Source organism: Mesoplodon mirus, assembly GCF_964341445.2.
Source record: "Mesoplodon mirus genome assembly, chromosome: 2".
Taxonomy (NCBI): domain Eukaryota; kingdom Metazoa; phylum Chordata; class Mammalia; order Artiodactyla; family Ziphiidae; genus Mesoplodon; species Mesoplodon mirus.
Genome location: NC_138977.1, coordinates 221,192,574 through 221,220,090, shown reverse-complemented (window position 1 = coordinate 221,220,090; position 27,517 = coordinate 221,192,574). Strand labels below are relative to the sequence as shown.

The 27,517-nt window shown below is 42.8% G+C and overlaps 1 protein-coding gene and 1 long non-coding RNA gene across 7 annotated transcripts in view; one reads left to right on the top strand and one right to left on the bottom strand.

Moving 5' to 3' along the window:
• ATE1 (arginyltransferase 1) overlaps nucleotides 1-5,182 on the top strand; it is a 171,822-nt gene extending 166,640 nt beyond the window's left edge. For all 6 annotated transcript variants that reach the window (XM_082607187.1, XM_082607189.1, XM_082607188.1 and 3 more), the window contains one exon: nucleotides 1,845-5,182. In XM_082607187.1, coding sequence (XP_082463313.1) covers nucleotides 1,845-2,023 — 179 coding nt within the window. In that variant the 3' untranslated portion in view covers nucleotides 2,024-5,182. The remainder of the gene's footprint in view (nucleotides 1-1,844) is intronic.
• Nucleotides 1-27,517, bottom strand: part of LOC309795153 — a 399,522-nt gene that overhangs the window by 46,124 nt on the left and 325,881 nt on the right. The gene's annotated exons all lie outside the window — the stretch shown is intronic.

Here is a 27,517-nt window from a genome sequence, read left to right as displayed (position 1 = left end):
CTTAACAATCTATTTTCCTTTGTCTTTTTTTTTTTTTTTTTTTTTTTGTGCTACGCGGGCCTCTCACTGTTGTGGCCTCTCCCGTTGCGGAGCACAGGCTCCGGACGCACAGGCCCAGTGGCCATGGCTCACGGGCCCAGCCACTGCACGGCATGTGGGATCTTCCCAGACCGGGGCACGAACCCGTGTCTCCTGCATTGGCAGGCGGACTCTCAACCACTGCGCCACCAGGGAAGCCCTCCTTTGTCTTTTTAATAGCTGTATAACATTTTACTGTATGGATATACCTTAACATGTTTATTAACCAGTTCTCCATTCATGGACATTTATGTTGCTCCCAGTTTTTTAGTATTACAGAGAGTATTGCTGTAAATATCCTTACACATATATATAAACACTGGTGTCTGTGTTTTTCTAGGACAGTGGTTCTCAATCCACCTCTTAGGCTTAAGAAATTACTGATGCTCAGGTTCCATTGAGACAAGTTTTTAAATCAGGATCTCTGGGAATAGGATCCAGGCTTTGGTATTTTTTTAAAACTCTTCAGATGATTCTCATATTTAGTCAGCTGTGGGATGATTCTGAGAACTGGTCTTGCTGAGTCAATGATTTAAAAAAAAAACATTTTAGTAGATGCTGTTAACATTGTTTTCTGTATTAGGATTAAGAGCAACTGCCAATAATAGAAACCTAAAATAATTTGTCTTAAGGTAGTTTTTTCCTGTTTTATGTAGAATTCTAGACAGAGGCAGTCCAGGGCTGGAATGGCCATTTTGTTCCACGAAGTTCTCAGGTACCCAGGTTTCTTATAGCTTTTGTTTTTGCTGAACCGAGAGAAAGCTGCAAGACAGAGGTTAGAGCTCCTACTGTGATATTTATGCTCTAAGCAGCAGAATGAAGGAAGGGCTAAAAAAGGAAGGAGGCGGGCTTCCCTGGTGGCGCAGTGGTTGAGAGTCCACCTGCCGATGCAGGGGACGCGGGTTCGTGCCCCGGTCTGGGAAGATCCCAAGTGCCGTGGAGCGGTTGGGCCCGTGGGCCATGGCTGCTGAGCCTGCGCGTCCGGAGCCTGTGCTCTGCAACGGGAGAGGCCACAACAGTGAGCGGCCCGTGTACCGCAAAAAAAAAAAAAAAAAAAAAAAAAAAACAAAACGGAAGGAGGCAAAGACCCTGGGCCAGCTGTCCTACAAAACCCTTTACTTGTATCCTGTTGGCCAGAACTTGGTCACAGGACCACACCCGGCTGCAAGGAAGGCTGGGAAACAGTATGCCCTGCTAAAAACCAGGAGTTCTTCTATATGGAAGAAGAGGAGAACCGATAGTGGCCGTCTCCGTGAAAGCTGCAAGCGTCTGCCCTCCTGCCTGCACAACACGAGTGCCCATCGCCCCAACCTGGCCAGTTCAAGTCAGCCCAGACTGCTGAGTCAGCAGAAAGCCTCACTGCAGGGATGGAAACTTCACACAGTGAATGTTGGCTCTGGGAGAGGCAAAATAAATTTAAATCAGACTCAGGAAAGATGCTGGAGAGCTGTAAACTTCATCGTGTATGAGAAAATAATAAGGACATTGAAAGCCATTTGAAAAATTGCATACAATTCCTTGCGTCTCCCTGATGTTTCAGCTCTCTTAGTGGAGGGAATTTACTGTCTTTCAGCAAGGCATTTGTTATTTATTAACATACTCAAGTTAGTCTTAATACTGCACACCCTCATTTGAACATACTGCTCAGAGAAGACATCTTAATACATAATACATAATTTTTATACTTCGGTTAAACATTCTTAAATTAGGAAATGAAAAGTGGTTTGATAGGTGCTGTTTTTAATCCATATTTTTTGTTACTGCAGTGGATGAAGGTCGCAGTAAGGAACCGGACCGCCTGCAGGTGTTTTACAAGAAGGCCATAATGCCTTACGGTGTGTATAAGAAGCAACAGAGAGACCCGAGCGAGGAGGCCGCCGTGCTGCAGTACGCAAGTCTGGTGGGGCAGGCGTGCTCCGAGCGGATGCTGCTCTTCAGAAGCTGAATCAGCTCGTTCGCTGCTCTGCCCGGCACTCCTGCCAGCGTTGTGCTGCTGATGTGTGCCGCAGTGCAAGTTAATTACCCGGGGGAAACTCTGTAACCATCCGCAGATGAGACTTCTTAATTTTGATGACTATATTGCTTTTCTAAAATATTTTGTGGCAATGTATTTGTGAGAATCTCATGGTTAATATAAAGATTTTTAAAATATGTTATGACCGAGACTCATAATTGGGATTTATCATTTCAGAAGTCTGTTTTATGAACAAGAGACGGTAAACTTCTCTTGTTAATATTAAAACAAACTGTTTCCTCAGAGCCATTTAAAACATTAGTTTATGCTGAAAGACCTTAGGTGTGGGGAAGAAGTGGGAATTCTGTGTCATCACTTAGAAGATGTCTTCTCCAGGCAACAAAACTGAGCTGTTACTCAGTGTTCAATATTACATTACTGCCGAATGTTATATTAGGTAGTTTAATAGAAAACTTGAAAAAAAGGAAATAGTACAAACTTCCAAAAAAGGACGTTTGTTGTGTTAACGTCGGATGTCTCTTTACCCAGGACAGTCCTATTCGTGTCTGCTGTCTTGGCACAGTTATTATTCCTAGAATAATTATTACTCATGCTCCCTTTTACTCTCCAAAATATCCCAGTTTGGACAATAAAATATGTGATTACTGTAGCTATATATTATATTGTCGAAACTGGGATACTTTGCATTATTTCTCAAAATCTAAGAAGTGCAGTTTTTTTTAGAAAGTTGTTGGCTCCTGCCTTGACCTAAGCCCCATCTAAGGTAAATATAGACTAATTTTTATTTCCTTAGAACTCAGGACACTTATTTTTGGTTACTGATTAAAAATTAGTTTCTATCTGACTACTTTTATAGCTGTGCCACAAACTGCTTTTAAGTGAAGTAGGAATCATCTTGACCTCTGTTCCAGGGCAGGAGGCGAAACCACCCAGTTCTTGCCCTTTGATTTGGGGGCCAGAGAGGAGACACCACACTTACTAGTCTGTAGCAGAGGCAGGTCCTTCTTTCCCTCTCCCTTCTCTTAGTTGGTTCATCATTCATTCAGCAGATGTCCCTTGTTCCCCACCTTCAAGGTGGCAGGCGCTGTGCCAGGGGGTGGGAGGGGGGCAGGCGAGTCGAGCTGTGCTGTAGGCGGGGAGGGACGGAGGAGGCTCACTCTCCGTGCTTTCTCAGCTGACCACCACGTGCTGCCACCTGCTTGGCCACTGAGTCCTTTTCATTTCTCATTTTGCCCACTTTCTCATTTTCTGTTGATTGATCTTTTAAAAAAACGTGTTATAAATCTTAGTGGCTTGAATCCCACTACTGATTTTTAAACTTTTCTCTTAAATTCACTGAGTTTAGGTATAAAACATTAGAAAATAATTTCAGCTAGCTAGAATAAAAGGAAGGATCATAAAACAATGGTTTTAAAAATCAGATATCTATCTAGAAGGTCAACATCCAAATAAATTGTATTTATTCATTCAGAGAGAGAGAGTGTGTGTATGTGTGTAGCACCTACCATGAGCAGGTACTTAGCTAGCTGGGGATAGAGTAGTGATGGCATGGATTTTGCATTCTCTGGAATTTTGTCCTTCAAAATAGTCTCCCAAGAGCGTTTGATAGACTCTTATTTAGAACTGCCTTCAGAATCTGTAGAACATATAAAAAAATATTTCCCTCTAAAGTGAAGATAGCTTAATTTTTTAACGATTTATGAAAATGATACTTTAAGCAGCTAAACATTAAGAAAAGCATAAATAAGAAAGTGAGAATGACCTGAAATCCTATTGAGTTGAAAGAAATTTCAGAATAGGACTTCAGAAGCGTTGTGAGTAATCTCAGTATTATTAAAATAAGTAGGGTAGGTCCATACCTGGTACCCTTGGCATTGGAATGTCCAGGTTGATGTCATCAGGTGTGTTATACCAACTTTTGTCTTAGTATGTAGAATGGAATTCATTAAGATCACAACTCAAGTATCAGATGAAGAGAAAGCTTGAATCTTACTTCTTACCACAACTCTGGTGTTTTTCTGAAGAGTTCAGTTTAGGATTCCTTCAGAGGAAAAGGATTAAGCCCCCTACCTGGAACCGTGGTGCTCTCCCTGTGCGTGGCATTCTAGGTTGGCTCCATTGAAGCTCCAGAGAGAGGTGGGGATGAAGATTCTTCTACTCGCGTTGCTATTTTCGTGTGTTATTTTTCTGAGAGTAGACAGTGTGTTGATCCTAATGAACAAAGTGTCTTCTAAAGACGGTTATTTGTTCTTCTGAGCCCTGCTGAGTGAATGTTGATAGTGAGCTAGAAAAGGACAGTCAAGGAAAGTGACTTGGCTCGGTCAGGTGACAAGCAGTCTAGCTGAGAAATCTGATTTTACATTAATGGCTTTCATCTAAAGAAGGATGCATGAGAACCTTTCAAAGATAGTTTATATCTTTTCAAGGCTGGACGCTTTGCATTTACAATCTTAGTGCTGTGGTCCCTTTCTGATTTCAGATAGATTTATGCCTGCCTCCCTGTCTTGGGAGCAAAAATGTAATAGAGATTCCCCATGCTGTCATCTTTATTTAAATTATTTCAGTTCTGTGAGATTTTTGTTATCTTGTTTTTTTTTTAAATGTAATCTGAGCACTTTCTTTATATTCTGAAAAATAGAAGCTATTACCAGATGAATATATTATTCATTTGATTAAAATTATTTAGATAAGAAATTATTACTGTTTATGTTTGCTTTCAGATAGCTTATTCTAATTTTTATCCATTTTGCAAAATATCAGTTGTATATGATTTCTTATGTTTTGGAATTTATTATGTAATTGAACCTTTTCAGATTTCTGGACAGTGTATGGTTTCATTTGGTAAGCTTTATATTATTTCAGTAGAATAAAGATGAGAAAGATGATGATCAGCTACTTAAAATGTATCTACTCTTGCTCACTTTAAAGAAGGAAACAAAGTGGAAACAATTGGGAAATGTTTGAATTAGGCTAGTTACTCAAATGTGGATTATTTTCCAAAAGAAAACCAGTGACTGTAAGACAAAACACGTTTGATTTTTGCATGTGATATTTTTTGCTCTTGTATGTGCTTTTTGAACAGTCCATTTGATAAAACTTGAATGGAAAAAATAAAACTCCCTGTCTGCAGCGGCTGTTGGTGGTCATTACTTAAAGGCCGACGTGTCCATCTTTCGAATTCTTGGCACATTTCACCTGCAGTGAGTATGCAGGAAGCCGAGGTCGCCACTGGCTATGTGAATGACAGTGTTTAATTTGCAGTAATTGGAATCCCAGATCACTTAGTTACCTAAATCAAAGCATGATGGATTTCTTTCTCAGGAATAAATAAAAGTAAAGTATTACCTTTGGGTAAAAGAATGTCTATTCCCTAATTTTTCACAAGATAAATTAGGGAATAGGCATTCTTTTACCCAGAGGGACTCGAAATAATATTTCAGTAGCAAACTCAAGTATAATTTTTCTTTAAAAGTTTAGTTTTCAGAGAAATTTTCATAAATATCTCACAAAGCAAAGTGTACTTTCATCCTTCTCAAGAGTCCACAGCATATTTCTAGAATACATTTTGAAGTGTTTTGTCTTTTTACAGTTAAGGGGATCCTGGTGGGTTTATGATAAAATGAATCCTGTTTCCCAAGTGATTTGAATATTACTTATAAATCCCACTGATATTTTTTCCAGAATGGAAATAGCTTTATTGTTTTTCTTGTTTGAAATGGGTAGTGTTCACCAGAAGACATTTAGACAGTGTAGAAAAGTAACCAGAGAAAATAACAATCACGTACAGTCCTGTCACTAACTGTTACTGCTGTCGTTCACACTTTGGTGTATGTCCTTTCCAACTTTTTTCTACTTATATTTATGTATATGTTTTATTTTGAAATAAATTATGCCATGTATATTTCATAATTTTTTCATCTATTTTTTGAACATCTTAATTTACTGTGAAAATGAAAATAGATTGGAAGAATAATCATTTAAATGGCCGTATACTATTCCACTGTGTCTATACTCTTTTGAGACAGGAGGTTTAAGACTTTAGTCCCATCTTATGGATGACAGGAGTTGTAATTGATCGGCATTAATTGTTTTTCTCAGTTCTTTGTAACACTTGGCAACATTGTTCTTATTCCTCATTGCCTGATTCCCTTTGCCTTTCACTGGACAATAGGAATTTTCTCCTTACTTGAAGTTTCAGAAAATGTGTGGCTTTTAAAACTTAGTGCCCCTCCTCTCATTGTCCCTCAACTAAATATTTTCTGGGAGACCTACACTATTGTTTTTACAGTTTGCACACCTCTAAAATTTCCAGTTAGAAAATGTCTTATTTAAAAGCTTAAAGTTATTTTTAAAACCAATTAAGGTTCTGATTCATTGATTCTTTGTAGAACAGAGGTCTTTAAAATGCGTACCTGGAAAGGGTGGATAACCATACCAGTATTTTTAATTTAGCTCAGTTTTTTACGTTTAAAAGTATGTTGGCTGTTTAAGAGTTAATTCTAAGTAAAACTGCATTTTTCATATCCAGTTAGTGTCAAGTTGGTGTCTTCAGTCCTATCCAGAAAATATTTTCCAATTAACTGTTGCAGTTAGACCAAAAATTAAAGTTGCTGAATATGTTTTGCATGCCAAACTTTTATTCTTTTAGACCTCCAAAGTAGCTTGCAGATTTGTATAGCTTGGTTTCCTCGTCACATCTCTTCACCTGCAATGTGAAGAAGCAATTCCAAATAGAGGTGCTGTTGTTTTTTTTTTAAACAAAACAAAACAAAAAAGCCATAGCATAGCACATCTTAATGTTATGTGGCACGTGTGATTTTTAATAGTTAATTACCTGTTAATATGGCACTCAGAAGTAAATGTTTCAGCCACCTTGGAGGCAGAGAAAGATATCCCTCACTTGTCTGGCAGGTATAAAGCAGACTGTTAGCAATGACCACAAATATCTTCGTTTCTTTCATCATTACAATTTTATTGAAGTCAGTATGCAGAAAGTGGTTTTAAAACATTTATTTATCATTTATAAGTTGCCGGCTAGAGCGATTATACCAGAACGGTGTAAATATTGTTCTCCCAGCTTGCATGATTCAACTCTGTGATTGTGGATCACACTTTCCCCTGAACCTTAATTTTTCATGCTTTTGTCAGTCTCTGCCAGGGTCTTAAAATCATTTAACATAGGCCTTTTTTTAATTAGCATTAAATGAGAACTCATGAATACTTCATGAAGTCCAATTCATCACTTTGTTAATTCAGTATTCAGTGAGTCTGAATAGCATCTCTCAACTAATGGAGCTTTTTGATCATGAAACAAGAAAAACAGCATTTTAGGTTTGTGGATTCAGTGCTTAAGGCTCTTGGCTCAGTTGTATGTGGACAGTTGTATGCATTTTTCCAGCTCATTTTAAAATATTGAGAGATGGTCAGATTGTAAGTTGGAAGCTAACTGTTACTGATGTTACTTTATTGACCATTAAAGCAAAGATTGTATGTGTGTGCATGTGTGTGTGTGTGTATGTATATATTTATGTATATATATTGGGTCGGCCAAAAAGTTCGGGTTTTTCTGTAATACATACACACACATACAGTGAGAGAGAGTGTACTTAATTAAAGCATGCTGGTGATAGTATGATTTATTCTCAGTTTTCATTCAAAGGGTCAATTTGATAAAGGGTTTGGATATATAAGACTGTTGTAGGGACTTCCCCGGTGGTCCAGTGGTTAAGACTTCGCCTTCCAATGCAGGGGGTGCGGGTTCGATCCCTGGTCGGGGAGCTAAGATCCCACATGCTGCGGGGCCAAAAAACCAAAATATAAAACAGAAGCAATATTGTAACAGATTCAATAAAGACTTTAAAAATGGTCCACATCAAAAAAATCTTAAAAAAAAAAAGACTGTTGTAGAAGTCATACAAACTGATAAAGCTGCTCTGTCCAATAACAGCCTGTAGCCACATGTGTCTATTTAATTAATTAAAATTAAAATTTAGTCCCTCAGCCTCACTAGCCACATTTCAAATGCCCAGCAGCCACATGTGGCCCCAGCTGTCGTATTAGTTTCCTGGGGCTTCTGTAACAGGTTACCACAACCTGAATGTCTTAAAACAACAAGAATTTATTTCCATGCAGTTTTGTAATCTAAAGTCCCAAATCAAGGTTTGGCAGGACCATGCTCCCTCTGATGGATCCAGGGAGAATCTTTCCCTGCCCCTTCCAGCAATCCTGGGTGTTTCTGGCTGGCAGCTGCGTCCCAGTTCCTGCTTTCGTGTTCACGTGGTCATCTTCCCTCTGTGTATGTTTCTCTGTGTCTTCTCATCTTTCAGGACTCAGTCATATTGGATTTAGGGCCCACCCTAACCCAGTATGACCCCATCTTAATACATCTGCAGAGACCCTAACTCCAAATAAGGTCACATTCACAGACACTGGGGTTAGGACTTGAACATATCCTTTGGGTGGGAGGACACAATACCACCCAGAGGAGCTGCCATGTTGGACAGTGCAGATACAGACCCCTTCACCATTGTAGCAAGTTCTATTGGACAGTGCTGCAGTAAGGCGATTTTTAAAACTATGTCATGATTTGATGATTTTTTAAGGTTTCTGTATGGCAAAACACCATGGAACTGCTACAGCAAAACATTTGGGGCAACTTATTTTGACACTTTCTGGTTTCTGTTAATTTCCATTGTGCAATCTATTCCATCTTTGATTTATATGCATCTATGCATATGTATGAATTTGTGGTATCTCATTAGCCTGGGGCTGTGTCAGTTTCCTAAGTTACCTGCCATGTCATGATTTAAACTATGTACAGGGATAGTGTTTCTTTAAGAACAATTTGAATGGAAGATTAATTTAGAAATATACAGGATTCCTGCTATTTTATTATTTCCATTTTTATATTGCATCTTTCTCATTGTTCTAGTTACATGTTAATTTTGATCAAATAGAAAAAATTTATAAATTTGTCAAAGTCTGAATCTATAGTAATAAAAGGATCTAAATGCATCCCCCAAAAGCAGTCTACCAAAAAATTATGCAGTGACTAACTTTGCAAGAGGAAAGTGGGAAAAATAAATGCTCATCACATCATCTCTCTTATACTGTTTAATCTACAGCTGGGGGTTACCTCACGTGCATAAGTGGACTCAGAAGACAGATTACATTGATTTACAGCTCTGCTTTTTAAAGATTTTTTTATTCCTTTATTATATATTTAAGGGTAATTTTGATTACTGTTTTTTTCCCTAGTACAGCCTACTTCTAGCTAAAACTGTGTGTTAATGTTCTCAACATGAAGCTCTTTAGGAATTTCAGTAGAGGCATGTTACTTAGATACGGAGAAGTTAGTTTGGAGGCACTTCACCAAAACTGCTTGCAGACCCCCGTGAGCAGAGCTGGCAGTGTTGGGAGATCAAAGGAGCCTCCAAGGTTGGTCACTGGCCACTGGGAGCTCCACACAGTGTGAGGGATGATGTCTACACAAATGAAGAATTACTGTCTCTAGTCTCCCTGGTTTTCTGCCTATTCTTGAGAACCACCATGATTTACCTAATACTCTTCCATGCGCTGATTTATTAGGAAGGCCAGAAAAACATCCGTGCGTGGCCAAGCTGCATCTACGACAGCTGGTGGTTCGTGCTTGAGGTCATTAACATATCTGATAATGTCACCAGAGGTTCTGTTGGGAAAGTTTGGAAATAAAGGAACCAAGTCTAGAGAAAAAAAATCTGGAGAACAGTTTGAGCTTATTATACCAAGTGCTTTATTCATTTCTATTAGCCTTTACTGCCTCTGTGAAGCTATGGAAACTGTTACATGTCAGCATTATCGGTGAGTGATGATGAGTCGTGGGCCTTGCTTATCTGCAGGTCGCTTATCTAGCCACTTCCCCATTGGGAACATACATGAGAATCAAAATGTAAGGTTAAAAAAAAAGGAAAGAAACAAACTTGCCTCTTAGCAGCTAAAATGGGCTTGAATCTAGGTGCTAAAGTTCATGCCTTACTCATAGGAAAGCCACTTGGGCCGTGTGGTATAAGGAGAAGAAAATTTTGGTGCTAAAGTAAAAGGATAAAGCAATCTGGAAATGACATGTGAATGGAAGGAGGCACATCATCTTGCTGTATGTGCGGCCGACATTCAGCACAGCCCCCATGGACAAGGGAGACTGGGCTTGAGGAGGGAAGGTGGACCAGGGGTGGGGAGGTGCTGCTATCAGACCTAGAGCAACCTTCTGACCACAGTCCACTAGCGACTGGATCCTTTTATAAGCCTTAATAGTTAAAAAAAAAAAATAGTGCAGGGAACCTGGACTCTACAGGCAAGCCGGCTCAAGTCCCAGGATCACTTACGAATTGTGTAACCTTGGGCAAAGCCCTAAGGTCAGCAGAGCTCAGCCTCCTCATCAGGAGCGTGAATTGGGGCCTGCGTAGAAGCCTAAGCACACTGCCTCTCTGCCCCACTGTTCTTCAGCCCACCACACCTTGCCCAAAGCAGATGTCACCAAAAAGAAAGGTAATAGAAATAAAGTTTTAACAAAATGTTAAAAAAAAAAAAGAAAGAGTAAACCCTACTAATCCAAGGCAGAAAACCCTAAACATCTCAACAGACCCTGGGCACACAGAGTTTCAGGCCAGTTGTAGTTGACATTGGTAATGGCAATGCTGAATTTGTCAAGGAATTGGTTAAAAGACATTCATTATACTCTAATATGGGAAAATGTAGAATCCATTTAAAATATTTCTATTCAAAATTGTTTTAAAGCAATAAAAAAGATGCTATTACCGGGTAAATTACAGTTATCTGCCAGATTCACAATATTGGAGCAGGTCTTCAAGCCCGTGGAATTAGAATCCATTTAAAACGCCTGTTCAAGGGATACTCTAATGTTAGGAGAGTGAAAACTTTCTAATGGCTGCCTTTCTCTAATAGAATGTGGATCAACAATTATTCATAGGAACCCACGGAGAGAGCCTCACTCCAGTGGCGCCACTATTCAAGATTTCCTTGGTATAATGGGAGAATAAAATGGGTTTTGAGGCCTGGTACAATTATGCGCATTTTTGTTTGTTTTGTTAGAGACAAAACTAAACAACAGGCTATCTGGAAAACCAGCAGCATTTCGTGGGCTCCCCTGATCGCTCCACACAGCGGGCTGCCATATCCAGTTACAGTCTAACTGATAATGACCGGGCTGTTTTCATCGCGCCCCCAACCGCTCCTGCTTTTCTTCCTCCTTCTCCTGCATGATTCTGTGCCTGAAGGCAAATTTGGGAGGAGGCGTTACACCTTAAAATTAGCTTTGCACAGAGCCACAGGTTAACCGAAGAACATTATCAGATGGGTCGGGAAATCAAAAGCACATTTTTTAGGATGGAAAAGTGGTGACATTGTGTAGGACCGTGGAATGCTGCCTGAGGGGGGAATAGTGAGATGAGACTCAGAAATCGATTTGTTAGCTTTTTCCCCCTAAAAAAGTATTTCTATATTAATGGTAATTTTCTCCAGCCTAATTAAGAGCGGATTCTGCTGTATGCGGAGCCGGGTGCCCAGCCCCTGGGCCAGCACGGCTTGACACGGAGGCCAGCCAAGCTGTTTCCTGGGCTTTGTCAGAAACGCTCTGCTCGCAGGTCACGTTCTAGCAACTGCTCCGAGAGCCCCAGTGGAAGCAGGGTCAGCATCTCATCATCTCAATGGCCGAATCTCCCATCCAACCGGGAGGTGGTCAGAGCACCTGCTCGCACTTACCAGAGGATGCTGGCGGTGGTCCCACTCCAACGCACCAACCTCAGGCAGGAAGTGAGCTGTGTTGGGAAGGTCTGAAGTGTCTAAAGGTCTGAAACGTCTTTGTTCTTATTTAGGGTGCTGTTTGCACAGTTGACACTGAGCGCCAAGTGGAGAAATTGGTCCCCTTTCCTTTCTGCCCTTTCTGTTAAGTTTTCCAAAAGCCACCAGGGGGCAGAAAGAAACTTCCTTGCCTTTTCCTTTGTTCTTCTTTTTTTTTTTTTCCTTCTGATTATACATGGAAAGGTGAACTTTTTTGGTCCACGAGGGCCAGTGTTTTTGATATAAATTATGCTTCCCATATCTGTGATTTTTTTTTCAGATTTGGGATGTCTTTGAATTGTTCCTTCTGCAACTAAGGCGATTGTGAGGAGGGAAACTGCATATACACAGCATTTTATATTGGTTAATGATGTAGTTACACGACCCCCAGGCCTGACGCAGTATCCTAATCTCTCCTGTGTTATCCTCCGTGTTTCCAGCCTCACGGGACTAGTGCAGGCCCTCAGTACCTCTTATCTGCATTACTGCAAAAGCCTTTCAGCCAGTCTCCGCCTGGCTTCCTCCAGTCAGTTTAACTGCCCCACGCAGCGCCCCTCTGATCCAGCCCTCCTGGTCCCACGTCAGACAGTGCCTCATTCCCTGCCAACTGAAGCCTAAGCTGCCCCACCTGTGTGCCCTGACTTCTCAGCCTTTCCTCCTGCATCCCCCTTCCATCAGCTCCAGTCCCAACTCTTTTCTTCCGGTGCCTTGATCGCTGGGTCTGCTCCCTCACCAGTCATGGCCAACCCCTTCCAGCGACATACATTCAGATCTTCAAGGTCCAGATCACGTGCTACCTCCTCATGGGTGCCTTGTCTACAATGTCTGAATTCCATCTTCATTTAGCAATTATTTCTTAAGGCTCAAGAAAGCCAACACAACTGGGGCCCTAGGAATGATGCACGTGGCTCTTGGTAGAGGCAGCAAAAGACTGGCCTCGTTGGGGAAACCTCCCCGGAGAACGTGTGCTGGTGTCGTGGGGCTGCTGAGACCCAGCCTCCAGAACGTCAGGCGATGGGGCTGCTGAGACCCAGCCTCCAGGATGTCAGGCGGGGTCTGCCTCTCAGAGTTAGTTTCCCAGCACAGGGTGGAAATGGGCAGGAAGCCCTTCCAAGAAGCAAGTCCAAGGTGGACCATATGAAACTTTGCAGACTCTTAACACATATGAACAGTGAGAGAAAGGACTGCACAGAGGACCCGTGAACAACTAGGGGTTGACATGCCTCAGCAGGGAAGGGCACATTTGGCTGTTGGTAGAATGGTTGCTTTGTGTAATGAATTCCTGGCCTAATGGGCACGTGGATCCCAGTCCTTGGGGGCAGGCCTGTTTTGGTTTAGAGCTTGCACACCAAAAAAAAAACCAGAGTGCACAATGTGAGTTGAAAATTATTAAAGGAGATCAGTGTAATCCCTATTTAATTTGGTCTTTTCCTCTTAAATTCACTTTGCATGTGGGAAGACATTCTTGCAATGGACACAAAGGCATTTTTACACATGCTGAACCCTCTTCACCGTGGGAGGAGTCCTTGCACCTAATTGAGATGCTGAAAGGAGAAAAACCTTGCAAACAAAGCTCTGCAAGTACAGAAGAGAGTTCTCACCACCATCCAGGTGGCATTTGTAATACGTCTCCTTCTCTTTAGGGTCTCACTCATCCATGGATTCCTCCATTGCATTCGGGTAGGGGTGCTGAAGTGCAGCTAAACATAACTTGTGAAGATTTCATTGCTATTTACTTTACTTGGTCTTAAATTCATGAACTCTTCCCAATTTTATGAGGTGCTGCTTTTCCTTGAAGCTCATGAGACCTTCAAGGACAGGCCCAACCATGTGAGGCATGTTGCTCAAGGCATTTGGACCATGAGCTGCTCAAGAGACTCATGCACAGTGCCATGTGTAGAGAATCACCACGTCTCCCACTAGCAGAACATGTGCGTTATGCCTGGCTGGCCAGGAGAAGCGCTTCCAGGGCAAGCGGCCCAGCGCGTCCTGGACCTGCAAAGCAGCATCTCTCCTGGAGGCCCGGGGCTCTCAACCTGCTTGCTCTTGGAAAGCCCAGTGCAAAACCCACATCACATACCTATACTTCATTCGTTCACCTCTTGACGGATACATCCATCCAACAGCTACCTGAGCACCTGTTCTCTGCCAGGTGCTGTGCTTGCCACTGAGTGAACAAGACAGAGGGAGTGCCCATCTTCCTGGAATTACAGTCTAGGGAGGGAGACAGATAATTTACAGGTAAACAAGTAGACAAGATTGCTGTATTGTGCCCAGTTGTACAAAAGGCCACTTTAAATGGGGTGGTTAGGGAAGGCCTTTTTTTTTTTTTTTTTTTTTTTTTTGCGGTACGCGGGCCTCTCACTGTTGTGGCCTCTCCCGTTGCGGAGCACAGGCTCCGGACGCGCAGGCCCAGCGGCCATGGCTCACGGGCCCAGCCGCTCCGTGGCATGTGGGATCTTCCTGGACCGGGGCACGAACCCGTGTCCCCTGCATCGGCAGGCGGACTCTCAACCACTGCACCACCAGGGAAGCCTGGGAAGGCATTTTTGAAGTAGTGACAATAAATGTGTTGTGGACAAAAAATTGTCACTCGCCATCTGCCTCTACAAGGTCACTAGCCACTGCAGTCGCTGACCTTCCACACCCCCTGAGAGGAGTTCAGGGCGGAGATCAGGAATGAGGCCCTCTGTGCTCTGGGGAAAACTGGCAGAACAGGGCTTCAGAGAGAGATTTTCAGAAGGAGGTTTTATGAGCCCATGTCCTGCATCTCCTCAGATCTAGAAAAGCACTAAGATCATGAACGGAGACATCTGCTCCTCGTGCCCAGCAGCGGCCTTCTGCTGAGGCGTGTGCTTGACTGCACGCACCCCCTTCACTGAAATCATATGTAACACTGACCTTCCGCCACCTCTTCGGAGCAGTTTCTCGGAGCTCTCTGAGAGGCTGGCTCCCGGGCTGTCGTCCTCATTTTGCCCCAGATAAAACTTCACCCACAACTCTCACAATTGTGCATGCTTTTTTCAGTTGACCGTGTGTTGAGTGTCTGAAACTGTGACCACATGCACACCTGAAGTTCATAGAGATTCAGAGGTGGGACAGTTGCGTCTCGGAGGGTAGACTCCAAACCAGGAGATGGAAAGTGAGCCGGACTAAGAGCACAGGTGAATCCAGTGGATGTCCTTAGGAAGAAAACCGAAGCAATCAGAGTGGTTTCTTGGGAGAGTTGATCTCTGCCCTACCGTCGATTTTAGGAAAGGAAGATCAAGGTGGTCCCAGCAGAAGGAATGGTTTAAGATCCCGTGTGGAGGCAGAAATACAGGGTCTATGTGGGAGCAGCATGCAGTTTAGTTCTGCTGAAATATAGAGAACTTGAAAGAAAGTCGTGGCGCTACAGCTGGACAGGCCGAGGGGACATCTCACGACAGGCGGACTCGGACGTGCCATTGTTGGCAAGCCTCAGGGGTCACTTTCAGTGAGGTGAGAGTGGCCATGGCTGGATGGACGGATGGCCTGTGAGGAGTCTCCCTGGCAGAGAGGAGAGGAAGCCACGTCCTCGTCTCCCAGGATAGAAACGGAGCCCCCCCGCGCACAACCCGCAAGCCCAGATTCTCTCTTACCGTCAGCTAAATTGGCTTGTTGTTTTTACCAGGAGGCCTAGTTTGGAATATTCAAGAATCCCGAGCCTCTCCTATAGGGAGCACCCAGTGTGAGGGGGCGGCCGGGAAGAAAGGCAGAGACCCCGACAAGGACAAGCCCCGGAGGACGAAACTGGGTGATGGCATGGCCAACAAATAGGATTTGCCAGAGGAAAAAAGACAAAAATGAGAAAGGACTAGGGGAACTCTGAAATTATACATATACCTGCTGTTAAAAATATAGGCATTCTCAGCTAAGGTCACTTCATAGTAATTTTCTTTGAGAATATATATGGATATCCATTTTAGATAATTTTTTCTTCTTCTAGAAGTATGGAAACATGATAATCAAGGTGACTGGTTCCTGTCTTAAATGATAAAGAGAAAGCAAATATCCATTTTGTTTAAATTGTGGCTTTGGGTTTTTATCCTCCCCTTTGTAAGAGCAAAAGTGGAAAGTCCCCATCTACACCTTTCTTATGTGTAAGGTGACTTTTGTCTGCTGCCCGGGCCTTAACCGTCCCTGCATCTGTTTGGTTGAGGCCTCTGTCTCCCCACCCAGAAGGGCCCAGCAGCACTAAGATACCAGACAGATGCTCTGCCCACACCGCACTCACCTCTTTTATGTGCTCCCAGTAGATACAAAATTGAATGGATCTAATGCAAGGTCTCGGGGGCATGGGTAATCTAGGAAGGCACCAACATCAAGACTCCAGGGGCCCGGTCTGGAATTAGACACCTTGTTGGATGTTGTCCTGGCTACGAAATCTGGTACTCGCGCCCCATTTCCTCAGGGAGATGTGGGACCACACGTTCCAGACCCTCACACAGCTCCCACAGCCTTTAATAAGAGACAAGCGACTGAAACCACATGCCACGCTCGGAAAATGTCTGGGCTGCCCCTGCGTCCCGACTCTGGGGGAAGGGGATCTTTTACTGCTCCTAGAGCCAATCAGGGACAATGAAAACCAAATGTGTCCCCATTGCATGCAAGCTCACATAGATATATTCACACACACACACACACACACACGCACACACCTTGCAAATACTCATTATGTGTGCAGGTCGAGGGTAGTTACTGCAGCTGAAATGTCAACTGTTGACAGGTCTGTAGAAGGCAGAATGCTCAGGACTTGAATCATTCTCTCCGCCACGTTCTTTCCTCCCTGCTATGGCTGCAAAACACTGACTTTGTCACCAAAGTGTATTCTGTGGGAGAATGGCTGCTTCCATATGCAGTTGACAAAATGTTGTCTGCATCGAAGGTAGCTTGTATTTCCAACTCTGCAAATAGTCTTCATATTTTCTTACACCTTACCCACAGGACCTGTCATCGTGGCTCCGCTGTCAGAGAAGGTGCAGGGCTTTGCGTGTCCCCCGTGGTCAGGAGCTGTGACTGACCCTCTAGCAGAGGCAGGGGATTCCCACTGCTGTTCTGAGAAGTGCTCTGGTCTGCAGCGCCCCTGTGACAAGCAGATTTCATCTTGCACGATGAAGAGCTGAGAGTCCCCGTACCCCCTGTGACCGGGAGGCGGGGGTCGGGGGAGGGTGACACCTGCTCATGGACCCACCCAGGACCCCAGCCTCTCGGTATACAGGCCTTCTCTGGAACGTTTCGGCCAAAGTTGGGGAAGGTTTTTGGCCCCGTTTAGGGTGAAGGAGTTGTCGGTACACACCCTGTGGGACAGCTTAATAAATATTCCTTTATTCCGGCAACAGCCCCCGGTTTCTGTCTCCTTCAGTGGTGCCATCCATGCTCGTGGGGTCACCTGTCATCCTCTCCTCTGCCCCCAGCTCCACTTGCTAACGCCGCCATACTTGAGCTCCTCCAGTGTCACTTGGTCCTCCACCACCAGCTCCTGCTTCTTCCCTCTGGGCCCACGAATGACATCAGTTCCCCCGTCGTCCACCTTGCAGCCTCAGTGACCTGTCATTGACTCCTCTCTTTTGTGTCCAGCGTGGAACCACTTGAAAAACACTGTCAGTTCCAACTCCAGTGTCGTTCTAGCATCTTTCTCCTTCCGTTCCCTTGACCCTGGTTGAGTTCGCTCTCAGCTCATCTGGTGCAGTAGGCTCCTTACTGGGCTGGCTCGCTTCAGTCTCCCCAATCCTACTGACGTCTTGCTAAGTAACAGGCAAAGGACATTACTTCCTGAAATAAGATAATGCCTTCCATGCCTTTTCATTGATTCCTGACACTTCTTTGACTGAGTTGACCTCTTCTTGTACAATGAAATGCTAACCTTAAATTTTTAACCTCACACCCATTAGGATGGCTGCTGTCAAAAAACCAGAAGACAACAAGTGTTGGCAAGGACTGTGGAGAAATGGGAGCCCTTGTGCACTGTGGGTGGGAGTGGCGCAGTGGTGGAGAACAGTATGGTGGTTCTTCAAAAAGTTTAAAATACAACTACCGTATAACCCAGCAATTCCACTCCTGGCTATGTATCCAAAAGAATTGAAAGCAGGATCTCAAAGAGATAGGTGTACACCCAAGTTTATGGCATTATTCACAATAGCCAGAGGGTGAGGGCAGCCCAGATGAACGAATGAAAAAAATATGAATACATACAGTGGAATATTATTCAGCCTTAAAAAGGAAGGAAGGAAATTCTGACACGTGCTGCAACATGAATGAACCTTAAGGATATTATGTTGAGTGAAACAGGCCTGTCACAAAAAGACAAATACTGTTTGATTCTATGTGTACGTCTGGAAGTCAAATTCTGGAAGTCAGAGAGTAGAATTTTAGTTGCCAGGAGCTGGGGGGAGGGGGAAATGGGGAGTCGTGGCTTTGTGGGTACAGAGTTTCAGTTTCGAAAGATGAAAAAGTCCTCGATATTGGTTGTACAACAACGTGATTATACCTAATACTACAGAACTGTATACTTAAAGCTGGTTAAGATGCTAAATTTCATATTATGTATATTTTACCACAATTAAGATTTAAAAATTAAAAAAAATTTTTTTACATTATGACATAGCAGCCTGGATGTCTTTTGTGGTGTTTCACGAAGATGGATTTCAGTATTTGGGAGAGGTTAACTCTGAAAACTACATGGAATTTGTAGAGTAACAAAATGTAAATTTTAAGGGCAAAAAATCCTCTCTTCTAAGAAGGATGAATTAGATTCATGCAGTAAATGTATAATATTTATAAGATTCTTTTAGACAAAGCTTTCCAATTGAAACTTTGTCCTGCTGTGGACATGACCAAAGGTCAATGTTTCTACTTAGCCCAGCATTTTCAGCAAGTGTAGGTAGCCGAGGATCCAGAATCTCAAGAGGGTAAATTGTGGGAGTACATTCTGATGTTGAAGCACAAAAGGATATGAGAGTAGTTACACAAATCTGGACCATGCCTCTGACCATTTATCGGGAGATTTTCCATCCCCATTTCAAAGGGAGAGAAAGAATAATAAGAACCGGTGTCCAGACCATCTTAATAAATACAAAGTTCCCCAAAAGGCCCACCATTCCAGACCTTACGTCTCCTGCCAAATCCTGTAAAAATAAAGATTAAACCATACAGAATATTTGTTTTGTTCTGATTGCTGTTATTTTGTTTTGGTAATAGAAGTCCCCTGGCATCTGGCCTAAGAGTGTGCTGACGGCTCTAGCTTTGATACCCTCCTCTCCTGCCCTTTAAAAGGAATCATTTCTTCCTTGGCTGAATAATACTCTCCTTTCCTGGAATGACTCACTTGGCGTCACTCAGGGGGACCAGGACAGCGCTAGGCTTTCACGTTGAAGTACTAGGTTCTAGTACCAGCCAGCCTGGGGCTCAGATTCCTCATCAATTCTCAAGATTTTGTATTTTTAAGTAATTTCAAGCTTGTGGAAAATTTGCAAGAATAGAACAAAGAAGCCCTGCAAACCTTTTACCCAGGTTCTTCAGTTGCTAACACTTTGCCTTTCTCTCTCTCTGTGTGTCTCATATAATCAGAGGACCATGATCAGAATCAGGAAATTAAGCACTGGCACAATAGTATTTTCTATGGCATATCTAATCTCACCAATCTTCCCAATAATGTCTTCTATAATAGTTTTTTCTTTCCAGTCTAAGACTGCTCAGTGAGTACATTTAGGCAGTAAAGACGCATTGATTTTTGACCACCAGTTAAGCAAGGCAGCCCTTCCCCGTCTTTCCCACTCTCGAGGAGAAAAAGAAGTCAGTGATTACAAAGAATTGGAGTAGGGCTTCCCTGGTGGCGCAGTGGTTGGGAGTCTGCCTGCCGACGCAGGGGACACGGGTTCGTGCCCTGGTCTGGGAGCGGAGCGGCTGGGCCCGTGAGCCATGGCCACTGAGCCTGTGCGTCTGGAGCCTGTGCTCTGCAATGGGAGAGGCCACAACAGTGAGAGGCCCGCGTACCGCAAAAAAAAAAAAAAAAAAAAAAAAAAATTGGAGTAGAACACGATTAACCTTAGTGTTTCCAGGCCATATGAGTCAATTATAGTTTACTCTTTAAAATTAGATGAATTTATAATATGACTTTATATTATCAATATATATTACTCTATAATATAATTGAAAATAGCCTAAGATAAATGAGAACGTTCATTTGATTCTACGTTGAAAACTATTTAAATGGGACAGTTTCACAGGTAGCAGTCACCAAAAATTGTCCCTCTGCAGGAGTTATGATGCAAACACTTTAGTGATAGGCATAGTCTTGTCTTTAGGCTAAAATGACTGCTGCGTCACTGCGTTAACCAAACAACTCACAAGAAATTGAACAGTAAAAAGAAAGAATAGAGAAAATGGTCAGAAGAAAAGTTCATAGGCTGGGGGTGGGGGGAGGGCCTCTGATGATGCTGTGAGGGCCACCGTCCCTTGTCTACACATCCAAGTTGAGGCTGGATTAAACCTCTTGGAAAATATTGCCTGTGCTCTTACTCTGTGAAACATACCCTCATTTCTCGCGGAATGAAGCCTCTCAAAGGCGGAAATGTTGAGTTTTCAGAACCTGATGGTTGGAAGGAGGGAGTTATAATACTTGTCGTTATAATACCCTCCTTCTTCCCTGCTCCCTGTCCCAGAGGCTAGTGTGTGTGTGGGGGGGGGGCGGTGTGGGCGTGTGTGTAGGGAGGTCGTTCTCAGGGTATCTTTGGTTGGGATATACTTCTTTAGGCCAAAGAGGCTTTCATATAAGAGGGAACGGCAATAGTCTGTCACATAGCAGGAATGCCGAACTTATGAGAATTGTGATTATAGTTTCAGATGTTATTAATTTATCAAGATTATTAATAGTTTCAGATGTTATTAATTTATCAAGATTATTGAAAGGTGTCAGTGGGTCATTAAGGGTGCTCGGTATCAGATTGGAAAGGAGAGACTAGCACCTTTGGAAAGTATGGGTTATTCCATTAAAAAAAAGAAAAGAACGGGGCTTCCCTGGTGGCGCAGTGGTTGAGAGTCCACCTGCCAATGCAGGGGACACGGGTTCGTGCCCTGGTCCGGGAAGATCCCACATGCCACGGAGCGGATAGGCCCGTGAACCATGGCCGCTGAGCCTGTGCGTCCGGAGCCTGTGCTCCGCAACGGGAGAGGCCACAACAGTGAGAGGCCCGCGTACCGCAAAAAAAAAAAAAAAAAAGAAAAGAACATTTTATTATGGAAAATTTCAAATATGCAAATTAGAGAGGATACTATAATGAACCCCCATGTACCTGTCACACAGACTCAACACCAATAATCCCATGGTGTTTCATCTACTACCCTTCATGCTGAATCCCCTCCCCTATCCTGAATTATTCTGAATAAAACTCTGATATCATTTCATCATAAATATTGCAGTATGTACCTTTAAAAGATATAAGCTTTTAAAATAATTAACCACAAAACCACCAGCATCACATCATTCATTTTTGCAACCATCAATAATTCTTTAACATCACTGAATATATCTTCAGCGTTCGCATTTCCTCAATTATCTTATACATTGTTTTACAAATTGTTTGTTCAAATTAGGATCCAAATTAGGTCCATACATTGCAATCAATTGATATGTCTCTCAAGTTTAGTTTAATCTGTAAGTGCCTTCTGCACATCTTTTTCCCTTGGAAGTTATTTGTTGAAGAAACCTGGTCATTTGTCCTGCAGAGTCTCCCAAAGTCCATATTTTGTTGACCGCATCCCCATAGCGTCATTTAACACGTTCCTCTTTCCCCTGGACTTTAGTAAATTGCTGGTTCTATCTCAAGCCTTAATTAAATCCAAGTGTTTTTTTTCTTTTTCTTTTAAATAAGACTCCTTCATAGGTGATGGTGTGTTCTCCCAATAAGAGTCAAAAAATGACTTTTTGTATCTCCTTTTTTTTTTTTTTTTATTAACAGCCATTGGTCGTCATTGTCTAGATCCATTATTTAAGTAGGGGTTGAAAATGGTGATATTCTAATTTTATCATTCCATCTTCACTTTTTATCTATAGAGATAGCTTATCCTCATCAACTACTTGGCCCCAAAGTACAGTTCATATAGAAAAGCTAAGCAAAATGCTTCGTTTTTGCTGTTTATTTAGCAACTTTCAAAATAAGGAGTTGGTTTCCTAGCATATTCCAAAGATAACCATTGAGTTTCTTTTAAAATGTCATACGGGGGCTTCCCTGGTGGCACAGTGGTTGAGAGTCCACCTGCCGATGCAGGGCACATGGGTTCGTGCCCCAGTCTGGGAAGATCCCACATGCCACAGAGTGGCTGGGCCCGTGAGCCATGGCCACTGAGCCTGCGCGTCCGGAGCCTGTGCTCCGCAACGGGAGAGGCCACAGCAGTGAGAGGCCCGCGTACCACAAAAAATAAATAAATAAATAAAATAAAATATCATATGAACTCATGGATTTAAACAGAGTTGGTGGGTTTAATCCATTGTAGTTATTATTCTTAAATGATTACTCAATTGTCCTATCTTTGGGCAATGGGAGCCTTTTCAAGTTTGTTGCTGTGGTCTTTTGACAGGATCCCAGGAGTCATTGATAGCTTCTTTGATTTTTGGTATGACAAGTTGCTCCAAGCTCATCTTGCAAGTTTCTGCCCATTCCTGGAACCAGCCACTTCTCTAAGGAGTCTTAGAGCTTTTTAGAGGGAAATGGTATTTAGACACAAATTGGATACTAAGAACATTCATCGCTACTGGGCTGGGGATAACTTTAGGCCTTTTCAAGGGACGAGCCTAGGAAACACTTTTTAAAAAATAAACTATATCATGACTTCATAATGATATTTCCAATTCAAATGTAGGACTCTAGGGACTTGACTTAAGCACATCAATCTAATATGTACCTACTTCTCTTTTCTCCCTGTTGCAAAATCCCAGTTCCCAGTGATACCAACATAATTACTCATTGAATTTATCCTGCAATACACACACAGTAGGTCAGAATACTTCTACTAACACTCTCACCAACATTATACTTACTGGAATAGTTCTTCAATTAAGAGCACACTTTGTGGGGATTTGCCTGAGTGACTTAGACTCTCAACTTCTATTTGGGACATTGCATGTACACAGGGAATTAGGCTCTCCCTTAGGATTCAGCAAACAAAACTATGACTCTGTGAAGTTTGAGTGGCCTCATCCATGACTGCAAAGCAGGTTTTGGAAACTGTCAAGTCTAGATGAAGTCGGTCTACAAGTATCCTTCTTAAATGGCCCATTGCCATGATTAGAGCCTTTGGTCACCTGTTGTCAGATTTTCATGGTTAAACATTATTCACCTTCCACATAGTCTGTCTTCCTTTTAGGCCTAACCTAATTCTGTTTGAGCTCCTGGCTTGCAGGCACAGCTTCATAGGATGTTGGATCTAAAAAGAACTGCAGATTCAGGGAACATCTAGTTCAACCCTCTTATATTACAGTTAGGGAAACTGGATCTCAGAGCTGGGTGGAATGCTTATGATATGTGTTTAATGAATGTGCAAGGTTACTCCTCATCAGGATGTGGCTGATGTGTCATTTAGTAGAAAGAGTTCTGAACTCATCTTTTGGAATTTGAGTGTTCCCATCTGTAAAATGATGGGACTAGACTAGATCTGATCAGACCCTAAGCTTTTTTCTTGATTCTGGGTTGAAACCGGTCAAGGGGACATGGCCAATTTGGTGTCCTTTCAATGGCAGCCCCGCCATGGAGTGACACTCATGGTACCTCAGCATGATCCCCATGTATGGGCAGTCACTTAAAGATGCATATAAAAATAATTGAATAAACTATAATAAGGCAGACACTCCTATAAATCCCAGGCAGGTCAAGAAATAGACTTTTACCAGTATCCCTAGAAGCCCCTCCTGTTCTCTGTCCTGTTCACAAATGCCTTCCTCCCTCAAAAGTAAGTACGATTCTGACTTTTATAGGAATCACTTCCTTGCCTTCCTGTACTCTAGTTTAGAATTCCCTCCCATTACTTCTTTTAATCTATAGATTTCCCTCCCACGTTTCTTTTTCTTACAATTTATCTGTTGAAGAACATGACTTGTTTGTAGTCGCACATGCACGATGCAACCCAACCTGTCTCTCTGTGCCCTTATTTCCTGCAGCCTGGCAGCTAGATCCAAAGGCTTCATCAGACTCAGGTTCTTATAATGTCTTGTGTCTGCTTACGTGATGTTAGTAACTTTTAATGCTCTGTGTCTGGGCCCATTAATTCATTGGGGGGAGGGTTGCAAAATGGTGACAGTCTATCATTTGTTAGCTATAATAATATTATAAGGAAATTCTCTTCATCTACTATTGGGTTACCCTTGTGGTACCTGTCATACAGGAAATTAAGGATGAATGTCTGATCTTTCCTTTTATTTACTAGTTTTCATGATAATAAACTTGCTCCTTATTCTCTGAAGGTGACTGAGAATACACACACACACACACACACACACACACACATCTGTATATAGATTATGAACTCGTGGATTTAAACGTATTTAACATATTTGAACATATCTGATGAGTTTTAATGCTTTGCAATTACTAACCTCATTGAAGCTCCAGGAGTACCATCGTTGGCCAGTGGGAGGTTAGCAAGATCTTCTTGGTAATAAATCATTCTTTCATTCATTAGCTCATTTGCTCATTCATTTAACTGAGTTTCGTGTACCTATTATAGGCAAGATATAGAACTAGACAATGTAAAGAGTATAAGACTAAATAAGATTTGGTCCCTGTCCACTAAAGCATGAGAAATAACATAGACAGATTGCAACTAGAAGGTTGTATCATAAAAGATATAGAAAGAAGGATGTGTTGTAGAGATGTGGAGGTAAAGCTGGTATGATATGTTGCATAATTGTCAGGTATCCAGGCCTCTTCTTTGCTCTGCCGTCCTCAGCATGTGATCTAAGATGGCTGCTCCATCTCCTGCCACAATGCTCATATCCAGCCACCAAGAAAAGCGGAGAGGGAAGGGGAAAGCAGGCTCCTGCCTTTTAAGGTCAGCACCTGAAAGTTGTATATATCACTTCCGCTCACCAACCAATGGCCGGAACTTAGTCACACGGCCGCACCCAGATGCAAGAGAGGCTGGGGAATGTAGTTTTCAACTGGGTGACCATGTGTCTGTTCACTCTGCTATGTGCAAACTCTGTGTAGACCATCAACTCTCCGAGTTTAATGTGCATACGAATTACCTGGGGATCTTGTTAAAATGAAGATTCTGGTTCAGTAGGCATTAGTGAGTGGGGATGTTGAGATTTTGCATTTCCAGCAAGCTCCCATGTGGAGCTATGCCATTGGTTCTTGGACCACATTTAAGTGCCACACTTAAAGGGTGCCCATGACTGCACAGGGCGGACTGTCTGCTCTCAGGGTGGCTCTGTCTTGGAGGCCACTGTGGTCTTCATTAATCTGTCACTGCTGCTCCTGTAGCTACTTGGGTAAATACTTTTGGAAGATGTTGAGTATTTGTATTAAATACTCAGATAATGGGCCAGTGTAAAAAGTGTAATTAGAAGGTTCTTTGCTCAAAGTAATTTGTAACATAGCTTTTGTTTAGAATTTGGAGTTTTCCCTTAGGATTAGCAAGTTTGAGTAATAGTATTACTAACATAATAATTTTTAAAATGAGCTATTTTCTAAGGAGAAAACAAATCACAGTAGCACACAGATTTCTTGGCATTATAAATATTTAGATTTGTGGCCTTCATCCAATTTTCTTCAAACCCTTTTGAAAGTGTAAATAATTATACTTTATGCCAGCATAAATAGCATTTTTATTCCCTAGAGAAGTCTAAGCACTTCAAGGCCCTTTAAGTATGTTATCTTTTACATTTCGTTAATAAAAATAGAAGGAGCATCCCTGGAAGTGTCCCTTGCCTCCCTGGGCCTGGGTAAGTCCCCTCTGCCCTGCCTTCCCCTGCACCCTCCACCTCCCCAGTGTGGCCCTGAACTGTCAGCCCCAGGATGGCAGGACTGTCTCACTCTCATTCACCTCTGTGTCCCTTAGCCTAGAACATTCCCAGTCCCCAGGGTTAGATTTTGAAGTTTGGATCTCTCAGTTTGTTTTGTCCCCAGCAACTGGCCTTTTCTGCTTGACCTGGCAGTGCCTGGTGCAGGAGCTTTGATCTCCCTCCAGCGAGGCACAACCAGGGCTTATCAGAATAGCCCAGGGTCGTTAGGAAGATTACAAGAGGGAAGGTAAGTGGAAGCATTTTGTGAATCACAGAGTGTTATACAAATGCAATAGAGCATTACTCTGTGTGATAATGATATATTATTATAATTTCTGAGCATTTACCGCATGCCAGGAAGTAAATGCTGTACATAATTCTCTCCTTTAATTATCATCTCATTTCACAAGTGGAGAAACTGAGGATTCAGTCATTGGGCTGAGGTCACTCAGCTGAGTGGCCAGAGCCAGAACTCTCACCCAGGTTGTTGGTCTCCAAAGCCTATGCTCTTAATGTGGATACACTTAAATCTGATTCCGTTATAAGGTGAGAACATATTTTGGGATGCTTTCAGGCTTGAGTCTGGATTTTTCAATCACAGTTGTATTTCATTTCTTTTCATATTCCAAAGTGTACCTTTACCTACCAGAAGTGGCTCGTGGCACCTTTTAGCTCACGGTCTTTATCCTCTTTCCTTATATGTGCATCAGAGGCGCGGGGCTGTGTATAAGCTTTGTGTGTCAGCACCATGTTTGTGGGAGATCTAAGCCTCAGTCTGTATTTTTGGTTCGCCTACCAGGAGGAGAGGAGACCAGGAACATGGGCATGAAAGAAGGAAGGTAGAGAAGCACAGAGTAACAGATGCCCCCCACCCATCCGTCCGAGGTCCTGCAGTCTATCCGGACTGTTATCTCATCTTCTGCATGTTTCAGTTCAGATAACGTTATTTCTCCCTCCTCCCTTCAACTTTGAAAATCACTTGTCCTACAGTGTATAAAATAGGGATGCTGTGTGCTTTAGAAAGATACACAAAAATGGAAAGGGAATTTACCTTACCTCCTCTGGGCATCTCAGTGAGCATTTTTAAAGATGCTTAATGAAGCATGGGGCTTCTTTAGAGCAGACTTACATTCAAGCTGCAAGCTTTGGTTTTCTTTCCTCCCCCATCTCATCTCTCTCCCCCCGCCAACCCCAGCTCCAAACAGCTCCCATCTACCACCCCCTAACTAGGGGGCAGATATCCCGAGGCTCCCTCCCCTAAATCAGTGCTCAGGGGGAGAGAAAGCGGCTTTGGGGAGTGACCTGAGTGATGAGCTTCAGTGAAATGTACACAATAAACTTCTATCTGGACTGAATTCTTCTGTGAAGTGGCAATCACTTCCCAGACAGACAGGCCCTGGAGGACCCGCCGTTCTGCATCTTTTAATCACCGTTGCTATGGAGAAAGCCACTATTTCATTAGAGAAAGCGCCTTAACGCAATTAACACATAGTTCAGTTGTTCCCCATTCCTTTTGGGCCCCGGAATGGAGGGGGTCCTGGGGTATTGCTTTCCCGGGGGGCCCGCAGGAAACCACAGGCCAAGCAGGGCAAGGAGGGTTCCTAGGAAGTAAA